Genomic DNA, 12,880 nt, shown 5'->3' on the forward strand with positions numbered 1-12,880 from the left:
TAACAAAAAAAGTTTGAAAATAAGGTACAAATTGTATTATAAAACAATTATTGTAATAAAAATTAATTTGATTATTTTAAATTATCCTGAGGTTGTAATTTCATCTGTTAATGTTTTTTCAATAATATTATTATTATTTATTGGTGATTCATCAACATGATCACAGTCACTTTGTGCTTCAGCATCAGATACAAGATAAACTTCAAGTAATTTTTTACCTGGTTCAATTGGACAATCTTTACTAACAACAACAAATGATCCTGGTACAGCATTTTGAATTTCTGTTACTGATTCTTGAATACTTTCAATTGATGTAATTGGTTCTTTGGCATTTTCATCAATAATATTATCATCTTTATCAAATATTTCATCTAAAATTGTTCGACAATTTGATGTTAATTTTTTTGTTGTTGATGATAATCTACCTGATCTTGTTTTTTTTTGTTTTGAAACACCAGTAGTTTCTGTATCATTTTTATCATGATCATCTTCATCATCACCATCATCATCATCAGATTCTTTTGGTTTAATTATACGTTTGTACTTTTTTTTAATATTTGATGGTTTCTTTTTATCTTTCTTTTTAATATTTTTATTTTCTTCATTATTATTTGCATCACCTTCTTCATCTTCATCAGCATCAACAACTGGTATAGCTGATACAGCCATTGATGGATATTTTTTTCTTCCTTTTTTAGATGCTGCTTTGTTTTGTTGATTCAATCTTAAACGTTCTTTTTCTTCTTCTTGTATTTTTTTTTCTTTATCACATTCTTCAAAATCTTTTTTTAATTTATCAAGATCAAAATCACCTGTTGATAGTGCTTTATCTACAAGTTCTTTATTTTGTCTTTCTTCTTTTTTAAATTTCATTTTAATATTTTGTCTAGTTCTATCAGGAAAGAAACTTTTCATAATTAAAAAATCAGTACCAATAGTACTAAGTGCTTTATAAAATTTAATTGTATCATTTCTAACCCAATCCTTACTTTTTGTTCTGCGTTTATAAAAACCAGCCATTCTACTTTCATCATCAACAAGTGCACGTTTACGTGATATACGTTCACGTTCTCTATCAACATCACTATTTTTTATAATTAAACTTTGATCATCAATTATTAATTCACCATTTGGACCAACTTTAACTTGTGGTACTGGTATATCTGCTGCTGCTGCTTCTGCTTCTGGATCATCAACAGCTTCTTCATTTTTATCATCAGTATCTTCTTCAGCATCTTTTGATCTGTATAAACATTCAATTATTAATATATATTTTTTAACAATAATAAATTATACACTTACTTATCACTGGTATTTCCTTGACCACGTCCTTTCTTTTTCATTGGATTTGCCGTTGGATTATAATATATTAAATCATACATCTTTAATTTTTTTGTATCTGGTGGCTTTTTATCACCATATAAACGATTAAATTCACGTCGTGATTCCATTAATTTTCTTACTGATTCTGATACAACCATTTTTTTCTTTTTTCTACCATTTTTATTATAACAATCTGATGATTTATTATTATTTTCATTATTTATTGATGCTTTATCAGCTTGACTTGTAGAATCACTATCATTTTTTCCTTTTTTTTGAATAGTTGAATTTTGACGACGTGAATCATCCTCTGATTCACTGGCACTTGCACCACTACCATGTACACTATTTCTTCTGATTCTACTTGGTCCATCGAATTTTGGTGATGGTCGTACAAATCCAGTTCTATTTGTGAAGAATTTAACTGGTGATGCTGATAAAAAAATACATAAAATTATTATTAAATTTATTATCAATAAATAATTATTAAAATTACTTACTTTGGTCAATTGTTTTTGGTACTGTTGTAACTGTTGAAGACTTTGATAATTCTTTAAATTCTTTAACTGGTGATTTTGGTCTTTCAAATATATTTTCTTTGACTGGAGATTGAGAAGGCAATTTTTCAGGTGATTTTGGTGTATCATTAATTTTTTCAATTGTGTTAACTGTTGATGATGATGATGTATTAATAACGTCATCAGCTACATTAGGTCCTGCTTCAAGATCAACTTTTAAATCATCCTTTATTATTGCATCAGGTTGTTTCAACGTTTCAGAAACAATTTCATCAGTTTTTTTATCATCAGATACTAATAGTGAAACAGCAGCTTCTGTAATTGTCACCAATGGAGATTTTTGTGGATCAACAACTTGTTCAGGTGTTGTATTAACTGTTGTTGCTGCTGATGATGATGATGTATCAACAACTTTATCAGCTTCATTAGGTACTACCTCAACATCAACTTTAATATCATCCTTTGTTAATATATCACATTGTTGTAATAATTCAGTTTTAATTTCAAGACTTTTTTTATCATCAGCTACTGATTGTGCATCAGGATTATTATTAACGACATCTCTAATTAATTTTTTTCTAATTGGCACTGCTGGAGCTATTTTCATTCGTGAACGTCTCATTTTTATGTTTCAATGATTTTTTTTTTTTACACAACGTACAAACGTATAAACAACGTGGGTATCAAATATCAAGGTAGGTTAAAGTAACGCTTTTAATAAATAATTGATAATTAATTATTTTATGTCACTTGACAACTGTTGATTTGTTTAATAATTAATAATTATAATTTTTTTAATTTATCTAAATATTATTTAATTATTGTTACGTTATTTTAATAATTAAATATTATTATTTTTAAATAAACGTTTAGTCGTGTCGAAAAATAATGAAAAATGGAAGGATTTTTTGGAGAGAGTGTTTTGGAGAATAGGATAAAGAAAGGGCTATACTTTTTTGTGTGACAGAGAGAAACACAAGATGATGCAACAGTGGCGCCGGTGATACCGATGTACAACAAAGAAAAAAAATAAAAATATTATAAAATAAAAATAAAAAAAAAATTCAATAGTTTAGAAAAAAGATGGTACTAGTATCGCTAAAAAAAAATTAGAAAAAAATAATTTTCCGGATGAATATGCTAATTGTTATTAAAAAAAAACTCCAAAGTGTCGTTTATTATGTTTTTTTTTTAAATCATAATAATATTGATAATAATAATAAATTATTAAAGACCCTATACACAATTGAAAAACAATAAGTATTTTAATTTAAAAATAAATTGTTTAAAATTATTTGACTCAAATTGATTGGATATGTCATTGAAGTATGTAAAATTTTTTACGTCATGTTTACAAAAGAAAAAAAATTAAGTGTCATTAAATACTGAGTTTAAATGACAATTATAATATTTAATGTTAAATAAACATTGAATAAAATGGATACAACAAACCAGCTGGATGATCAATCAGTTGATTCAAAATTTTTATTGAATCAATTAAATACAGCAAGAAAAGAAATTAATAATCTTCGGTAAGTAATTATTGTTAAAAATATAAAACAAAATATAATTATTAATTTTTTGTATTATTTTATAGACAACAAATTAAGAGTCTTCGTTATATTTTTGACAAGGATGTCAGTGGAATAAAGCGTTTAATTGGAATACAATCAGAAGAAGAGATTGATGAAGCATCACAAAATAATACATCAATACTAGATCTAACAACAGCACCAACAGCATCATCATCATCGTCATTATCAAATGTACAAAATGGTACAGTAACACTTGATCCAATTGGTGTTATTAATACTGGTTTTCCAAGTAAAAGAGGAACACCAAGACAACCAGGAATATGTAAAGAATCACGTGGAAAAATAACATTATTTAATAAAATATTTACAAATCCAGAACATGCATTAACTGGTCTTGAAGATTATTCACATATGTGGATATTATTTTATTTTCATAGAAATGATTCAACTCATGTTAGAGCTAAAGTTGCACCACCACGTTTAAATGGTATTAGAACTGGTGTATTTTCAACACGTTCACCACACAGACCATGTCCAATTGGTTTGAGTCTTGTTAAAATAATAAATATTGAAAGAAATATTATAATATTTGAGGGTGTTGATATTGTTGATGGTACACCTGTATTTGATATTAAACCATATATACCACAATATGATAATCCATTACATGTTGAAAATATAATTAGAAATGATGATGATAATAATAATACCGCTGATAATCAAGATGAACAAAATTTAATGATAAATAATGCTGTTGGTGGTGATGGACCAAATGGTTCATGGCAATTAATACCAGATGATATATCAAGAGATGAAGAAATAGCACTTAGATTACAAGCTGAAGAATTTGATCAATTATCAACAATAAATGATATTAATAATTTAAATTTAAATGACAATACAGTGTCATTAAATATTGACACAATTGATTCATCAAGATTAGATATATCTGGTGATGAAGATTTAATAAATTCAAGACTTCTTGATGGTGCTGATGGACCAAATAATGTTTGGGGTACTGATATGGATTTTATAAGTCGTCGTTCATTAAATATAAGACTTGATAATTCACCAGTTAGAATGGGTGTACGTGAAGCACCAGATGGTGAAGAAGGAATGGAATCACAATCATTAAGACCATCACAAACAATTGGTAATATACAAAATATATCATCAACAACCGCTACAACAACAACATCAACACCAACAATACAATCACAAACAAATAATACAATTAGTTTACAAAATTTAAATGATAATAATATTGATGATACAAATCAATTTCAAGTACGTATACCTGATTGGATAACACAATCACGTACAAGATCATTATCTGTTGTATTTAATGAACGTGCATTACATCAATTAAATGATATTGTACATGATAAAATTGATGAACAAAAAAGTGCTATTGAAAATGTATTACGTGAAGATCCAAGATCAGTTTATTTACGTCAAAGATGGGCTAATCAATTTTATACATTTTTAATTCATGATTTACATATTAGTTGTAGATTTGATGACAACCGTGGTATTGTTACGGTTTTTCAAATTCGTCCAGCTGGAAGAATTTGTGAATGCGGTGAACCAGAATGGCAATGTCTAGGTCATTCACCAAATTCATAAGTTTTTTTCTTTTTTCATATTCATCAAATAATTGTTTATTATTTTTTTTTTAAATCACATTAATTAGATGATAGATTTTTTGTACAGGTTTTAATAATAAATAACGTGAATAATTAATTTTAAAATAACATCTTTTTTATTTTTTTATTCTACAAAAATGATAGTGGTATTATTAAATCAATTCATTAGCTGATTTGTTGTCTTTTTCTTTTAAAAAATTCATTTTACATTATCAAAATACATTTGATTTTTTTATTGATGAAAAGAAAAAAAAAAAAAAAATTGTATTTATGAATTTGTTAAATAAATATTCAACAAATTAAAAAGAGATACTGTGAATTAAATTATTTATTTTTAATCATAAATGACACAAATCAACACAATCTAGTTTTGAAAAAGATTATTAGTCAAGTTTTTCAATAAAAAAAAGAATGAAGAAAGCAAAAGATAATTATAATTTGAGGGATTATGTGTACATTCTTATTGTTGAATCTGCACCAGCTGAAAATACCCATGGTTGAATTGGATGGAAAATAACATCGAGAATACCAAAATCATTGAATGCTTCATGATGACAGTGACGTTTTAATGGTACAATAAGTGGATTTTGTAAAAGATCACTGAAAGAAAAAATAACAATCAATTAATAAATAATTCAAACAAAAACAATGACATTATTGAACTCTAAATCGAGAACTTACTTGTAGACCATTCCATGTGAAATGATGAGACCTCTATCATCAGCACCAGATGCAAATAATGGATATCTTTTATGAAATGCAACACCTCTAACACCAGTACCATGTAATCTCAATGTTTGATATGGTTTTGTACTTAAATCCAAATCAAACCACAACATTTTACGATCATATGTACCAACAAGTAAATTATCACCACCTAAAATAATATTTAAACAATGTAATTAATAAAAAAATAATTAAAAACAATAATAATAATTGTTTTATAATAAATTACCTGGATGAATAGCCATTGTTGATATCCATTGTGAATTTGATAATAATTTTTTGACCATTTCTTGTTTAACCAAATCATAAACTCTAATATTTTTTTGTGTTGCAACAAAGAAAAATGGTTTAATTGGATGAAACAAAACACATTGTACAAGTCCTTTTGGTTTTGTAAATGGTAATTGTGATCGTCTTTTAGATAATTGATGAATTAATACAGAACGATTTTGTCCATCTGGCATAACTGATGAAAAATAATCACCTTTAGCATGCCAAGTAATTTGTTTAACAATTTTAAAATGATTTAATATTATTCTAATTCCATCTTTCCATAATTCATCCTCAGCTTGTGCCCATCCAACAGCACTTTGTACACGTTCTGGTACAACAACATCACTTTGTGGTATTATTTCCATAAGTTTATCTGTACTACTTGTTATACGTTTATCACCAACATTTGGATTAATAAGAAGTACTTTTTTATCAGCAGCAACAGCAATTAATGATACCTCTTCATTTGGTCCCCATGCAACACTACGTATTATACCACCACATGGTACTGATCTTACACAACGTCCAGTTGATATTTCCCATATTTTAAGTGTCATATCATCACCACCAGATGCTAAATATTGTCCACGTTTTTGTACACTTATTGATCTAATCATATCAGTGTGTCCCTTGAATATCATTGACATTGTCGTTGGGAATGGTTGAAGATCACGTGGATTTGGTAATTTTGGAACAAGTTCTTCTGGATTAATTTGTACTTTCATTTTATATGCTCTTGGACATAAATAAAGATCCATACATCTTTGAAATCTTTCTTTAATAAATTTAGGATATGCTGGTACTTGACGTAATGAATCATATTTTTGTGGTTTAAAATGAAGCTTTCTTTTCCATGGTGTTTGTTTTAATTTTTCCCATTGTTTTTCTTCTTTTTCATCAAATATATATTCTGGTGGTGGATTAAATGATTCAGCATGTCCTGGTAATAAACGTTTTGCTGCTGGTATATGTTTATGTATTCTACGCATTTCTTCAGCTTCATCATCATTTTTCCATAATAAATAAAAGTCATTTTGTGTTTTTTTTTGAGCACGTTCTTTTTCCATTTCAATTGTTGATTTAATCCAACCCATTTTTAATGCATGTACTAATTTTGATACTCTCTTTGCTTCTGGTTTTGATGGTAAAAATGATCTTTTATGTTCTGGAAATTTTCTAAGTGGTGTTTTCATAACTTGTGATGTAAACCATTCAGACCATGGTGCATATTCATCATAATTTTCATCTGGTATTCTTTGTTGTTGAATTCTTGTTATTAATTTAATATCTTCTTCACTTAATACAACATCTTGACCAGTTTGTGGATCTTTGACTGTTCGCCAAAAATCTGGATCTTCCATACGTTTAAGAAAATTATCAAGTTGATCACCTTGTTTTGGTTTTATTAATTTTAAACCATCCCAATCATAACCAATATGAGGATAATCAGCATACCATTTCATTGGAATATTACCAACTGTATTACGTATATCTTCCTCATCTGAACTATCATTTTCATATTCATTTATGTCATCAACATCATTGGTATCTTCACCATCACTACCTCCATTAACTTCATTTATTTCCAACTCTTTTTCGTCATCATCTTCAGGAAAAAAATTATAATTATTTACCTCATCATCTTTCACCTCTTCTATTATCAATGAATCATTTTCAGGTTCTTCATCACTTGGGATGTTTTTTTCAATTACTTTTTCAACTTTTGATTTTCTTTTTAATACTTTTTTACCACGAGACGACATTGCACCAAGTGTACATTGACATGCGTTGCTTTTTTCACTCAAGATTCTTTGACTGAACTGAATTTTAGGTTAATCTAATTCAATCTAATTTGTTGTTCAACACGTGAGTCGGCCATATTTTCTTTTTCTCCTTGGTTTTTGTTTTTCCATGTAGATAGCACTATCATCTAATGTCTAATTCAAATATATTTATTCAAAAAATAATAAACAATAATAATTAATAATAATAGAAAATTTTTATTTACAAATTAGATGATATTTTGATAATTTAATCACACTCTATAATATCAAAAAAATTAATAAAAATAAAATTATAAATATTGTTTTTCAGAGATGCATATCCATTTTGTCAATTAAACATTAATACTTATTATTATTATATATTTATAAATTAAAATATGCAATATACAAATAAATGACCATCTAATTTGATTGTCAAAAAAAAAATAACATGAAAAATTTGAGTATTTAAAGATCAGACACAAGTGGAACACTTGGTAATGAATATGGAACAGAATCATCCCACTTACGAACAAGTAAAATGGCACAATTTAATTTTTCAATCCATTCATCAAGATCTTTTTTAGTATCACAAGACAAAAAATATCTAACAATTGTATAATTATTTTGACATTCAATAACCATACTATCACGATCACCTGGTTTTCTTTTTCTCATTGTTTCAATGAGAATTGTTTTTGGTTTAGCACAAAGTGTTTGACTGGTTATTTGAATACTTTTAGTATAACAATCAACTAAATCAATTTCAATTAATGGTTCTTTTGTTTCTTCATCATCTTGATATTTCCATAGTGATAAAGTACGTCCTTTCAATACACACCATCTAACATCTCTTGTTGGAATACCATTTGCTTCACTGCATTGAGTTAAAAAGCCTTTATGACGAACAGCAATATTAATTGTTGGTGTTAAATCAAAATGTATTGTACCAAGAAGTATTGAATCATGTGGTACACCCATTAATGGCCATGGTGATGATAAATTTAAATCTTTAACATCAATAATAATACGTCCAGATAATTTAAATGACGTTTTTATATCATCATTATTATTATTTTTAATATTTAATACTTTTGTTGTATGTCGTTCATTTTTTTTTGATGATAATTTTTTTGGTGATGGACATATTGTTAATTTATCTGAATGATTTATATGACGCTTGATAATATCATCATATGCACATTCTGTTTTTAATTTTAAATTATAAATTTCAATGTTTATCTTTAAATTTGGTGATAATTTTGTCATTGTAATTGTAAAATTTGTAAATTCAATAAATGGATCACCAACTTCACATGTCACTGGTGATGATACCCAAATATTTTGACCTTCTGTTATTACAATGACAAACCAATCAGCAATATCACCAGTTTGTAAATTTTTATCAAGTGTTTTTTTTTAATGTTAAACATACGTTATCAATTTTAACATCAGCATATGAATTTTGTTGATCATCTGGGTTTTCTATACTGTCATTTTGTTTATCATATAGCTGTTTAAGTTTATCATTTAATAGCTGTTTTTTAATACCAGCACGTAGTAGGATACGTTCTGAATCAATTTCTTCTTTACTTCCAAAAAATTCACTGTTCAAATGACAGTGAGCTAAAGCTTTTTTTGCCTGCTTTATTGATTCTTTTTCAATTTTTATGTTTAATAATAATTTGTCAATTTCTTCCATTTTTCTTTTACTACAATTTAATTTATCAATTATTTCTGGTGATAAATTATTCGATAAAGATTCACGTCTTGTCCAGCTATTTCTTAATCCCTAAAAATTATAAATTTAAAAATTTATTTAATAAAATTATTTTTCCATATAATAAAATATAATAATTTACCTTTTTTATTCTTTGTGAAAAACTTCTGCATAATTTAGCAGTACGAATAATTGCTGAATTATTATCACCAATTTTTGAATTTTCACCAATTTTAAAATCATTTTATCTACCACTAAATCTATTGGCTATTTTTCTTAAAAATTTTTTTTTGTGAGTTGATAATTCACTTGCTGCACTCATGTTATCATCAATAACATTTTCCAGTGTTTCCAATGCTGATGCTAGATCACTGTGATTATTAGCATCATAATTACCACTTGGTGCAATATTTTCTTCTGGACTTTTTGGTAATATTGGTGACAGTGCATCAATTGAACATGTTTTAATGGCATTATTATCTTGATGAAGAAAGTTCAGTGATTTTCTGGTAGTTTCCAAGTTTGGCTTGTTGACATGTCTTTGGTGTTTGTTATATTTTCAATACCTTGCAGCTTGTTTTTATCATCAATTGAATGTTTATATGTTAATTGATCATTTTGCTGATAAATTTCACCAAGTGGTTTTTTTAAATCATCTGCTGGAAATATTCCCAATGCATCACATTCATTATCAAGATCTTTTAATGCTGCTGATAATGATGGCATCAATGAATCATTTAATTGATAATCATTATTTTCATCAACTTCATTGTCACTGTCACTTTTATCAAACAATGTTCTTTTACTGTTACTCACTCTTGATGATGTACGTCTAATTCTTTTCTAAAAATTAAAAATTCATTTATAAATTATTTATTTTCTTTTTTATTATTATTATTAATTTATGTTTACCTCATTGAAACTATCAGGTGTACCTGTAGATGTTATTCTTTTGTATTTTGATTGTTTACGTGTTGGTGTTTTATTGTCAACAATTGATTGTTTACCAAGATCGTGGGGTGTACCCAGTGCATCAATATCATTTTCAATATCATTTATTGCTGCTGTTAATGATGACACAACTGATACATCAGTTAAACGATCATTATTTTCATTCATCGAATTTCGTTTATTATCCATTGATTTTAATAGTGTGTTTTGTCTAAAACTCACTCGTGATGTTGATGCACGACGTAGCATTCTCTGAAAATATATAAAATTGATAAACTCATTTTTTTTCTTGAATGAATGCCATTTTTAAATGTTTACTTACATCAGTAAATGAACCTGGTGAAACTGTATCCATTGTTGTTGTTGTTATTGTTGTTTTTTATTATTATTAATTACTGATTAACTTTTGTTTTATTTTTATAGAAAAATAATTAAATTATCATTTGTTTTATAAATAAAAATGGATGTCAACAGGTGCATGTGTGTGTTAAAACCGCTAAAACTGTTGTAAAAATAATAATGATAAATTGATAATAATAATTATCGTGGAGGGAGGAAAAAAATTAAGCGGGAAGAATATCAAATCGGTAATGTAGATATTTTAAAATTTAAATAATCGCATAAAGTTTAATGACTTCAAAAAAAATATATAAACTTAATTTATTTATTTATTGTTTATAAAATTGATTAAATATATTATTATCAAAGAAAAGGTTTTAAAAAATAACAAATTTAAAAATAAAAAAGTTTTTTTTTCAATAATTCGAAAAACAAAATATAAACAATAATATATTTAAATAATGAGGAAAAAAATAATATTAATTATATTAATGAGTTGAAAAAATAAAAATACAATTTTATTCAATTGTTTTATTTTTTTTTGATAAATAATATTAGAAAAAAGTTAAATTTTTTTTTTTTTTTATTTAATAATAAAATTGTTTTTATTAAAATTTTTAATAGTTGTAAATTATAATTTATTAGTTATAAATAATTATTAATATGGAATAATATAGAGTATTGTTTGATTTTCTTTAAATTAATATAGACGATTAGTTTGTTTTTCGGATATCTCGTGGTGGCGTAATTGGTAACGTGTCAGATCGGTTTTTCAATTGCCGAAATGAAGGTCGGCGGAGATTGAGTATAGTCATTTGTCGTCATTGGTCGTCATTGACGTCTAATGAAGTCAAATGGTGTTCTCAGCGAGTGAGAGGCGGTAGTAAACGATTATCTGAAGTTCTTGGTTCAAATCCAAGTCACGGGATTATAATTTTTTTTTTTTTTTTTTGACTCCGTCATTAAAAATAGATCAAAAATATAGACAAAAAATCGATCTCTAATCTTCTTCAAATTGATTTGCCTAGTTCAAATCCAAGCCGAGACATTTTTTTTTTCTTTGTAATAATTGTATATTATTTATTATTCTCTATCATTATAAATCATTTATTAAAATTGATGAATTTTTTTTGTTCATATTTTAAAATTATCTATAAACAATATTAAATTTTCTATTTTATGCTTCGACGTGTTCCATTTTAAAAAATGCTTTTTTCGTTATTTTATAAAAATACGTAATTAATTTTATACTATGACATTTTTTAAGATGAATTTTTATTTTTTCAATAAATAAATAATAGATTATCTAATAAATAAATTTTTTATATCATAATAATATTACATATTAATTTAAATTGTATAAATTAATAAAAAGTAAAATTAATATTTTAAAAGTTCAAAAATAACTTCCAATGACCTCATGAAAAAATTAAAAGACAATTTTATTCAATTGTTTTATTTTTTTGAATAATATTAGAAAAAATGGGTCATAAGTATTATTCGTTATCATACAGGGTTTTTTTTTTTTCCTATTTGATGTTTTGATGTACATGTTCTATGCTCCTGGCTCTTCATTTCGACCTTGAACTTAAGACCTGACCGAATAAATAATATTTAAAAAAATGTCATATTATTTGTTATCATATTTAAGGCTTTTTTTATTTTTCTATTTAATGCTTTGACGTGTTCTATGCTCTGGCGTATGTTGACTTATCAGTAGCTCCTGGCTCTTTATTTCAACCTTGGACTTATGACCTGACTGGTTATTTTTTATTTTTTATTTTTTGTTATTTGTATAATATTAAAAATAGCTTTATAAATAAAAATAAATAATCTTTCAATCATTTATTAATACTCAAATATTATTTAAAAAATAAATAAAGAAAAATGAATAATATTTGAATCTAAGGCTTTTTTAAATTGTAGATATTTAAATTGATTTATTTTTGCATCTTTGGTTTTTTTCAAAATTAATGAATTAATATTTCTATTTATCTGATATTTTGAAAATTATCTATAAACAATATCAAATTTTTTTAAATTTAATTTCTCTTTTACTTTAATTAAATTACAGAAAATCATTAAA

General features: G+C 25.9%; 4 protein-coding genes across 5 annotated transcripts; 1 reads left to right on the plus strand and 3 right to left on the minus strand.

Moving 5' to 3' along the window:
* Positions 1 to 17: 17 nt before the first annotated feature.
* Positions 18 to 3,089, minus strand: LOC122860362 (transcription factor TFIIIB component B''). The gene is made up of 3 exons (XM_044164146.1): positions 1,824 to 3,089; positions 1,303 to 1,756; positions 18 to 1,243 (listed from the first exon to the last, which is right to left on the minus strand). The coding sequence occupies exons 1-3, from the start codon at positions 2,461 to 2,463 to the stop codon at positions 82 to 84; spliced, it is 2,256 nt and encodes a 751-aa protein (XP_044020081.1). The 5' UTR covers positions 2,464 to 3,089; the 3' UTR covers positions 18 to 81.
* Positions 2,916 to 5,341, plus strand: LOC122860364 (tRNA (adenine(37)-N6)-methyltransferase). The gene is made up of 2 exons (XM_044164149.1): positions 2,916 to 3,373; positions 3,439 to 5,341. Exons 1-2 carry the CDS (start codon positions 3,279 to 3,281, stop codon positions 5,000 to 5,002), a joined length of 1,659 nt encoding a protein of 552 aa, XP_044020084.1. The 5' UTR covers positions 2,916 to 3,278; the 3' UTR covers positions 5,003 to 5,341.
* On the minus strand, positions 5,333 to 7,950 carry LOC122860363 (ribosome biogenesis protein BOP1 homolog). Its single transcript, XM_044164148.1, has 3 exons — positions 5,978 to 7,950; positions 5,704 to 5,899; positions 5,333 to 5,622 (listed from the first exon to the last, which is right to left on the minus strand). Exons 1-3 carry the CDS (start codon positions 7,782 to 7,784, stop codon positions 5,469 to 5,471), a joined length of 2,157 nt encoding a protein of 718 aa, XP_044020083.1. The 5' UTR covers positions 7,785 to 7,950; the 3' UTR covers positions 5,333 to 5,468.
* Positions 7,951 to 8,216: 266 nt separating this feature from the next.
* Positions 8,217 to 10,950, minus strand: LOC122860367 (anillin-like). 2 transcript variants are annotated; one of them, XM_044164153.1, is made up of 4 exons: positions 10,778 to 10,950; positions 10,417 to 10,707; positions 9,647 to 10,347; positions 8,896 to 9,576 (listed from the first exon to the last, which is right to left on the minus strand). In XM_044164153.1, exons 1-3 carry the CDS (start codon positions 10,808 to 10,810, stop codon positions 10,000 to 10,002), a joined length of 672 nt encoding a protein of 223 aa, XP_044020088.1. In that variant the 5' UTR covers positions 10,811 to 10,950; the 3' UTR covers positions 8,896 to 9,576; positions 9,647 to 9,999. The 2 variants fall into 2 exon arrangements, with proteins under 2 accessions (XP_044020087.1, XP_044020088.1); XM_044164152.1 differs by lacking the exons at positions 10,417 to 10,707; positions 10,778 to 10,950 and having other exon boundaries at positions 8,217 to 9,576; positions 9,647 to 9,856.
* Between the last annotated feature and the right edge of the window lie 1,930 nt (positions 10,951 to 12,880).

The sequence above is a fragment of the Aphidius gifuensis genome, linkage group LG1 (genome assembly GCF_014905175.1).
Source record: "Aphidius gifuensis isolate YNYX2018 linkage group LG1, ASM1490517v1, whole genome shotgun sequence".
Lineage (NCBI taxonomy): Eukaryota > Metazoa > Arthropoda > Insecta > Hymenoptera > Braconidae > Aphidius > Aphidius gifuensis.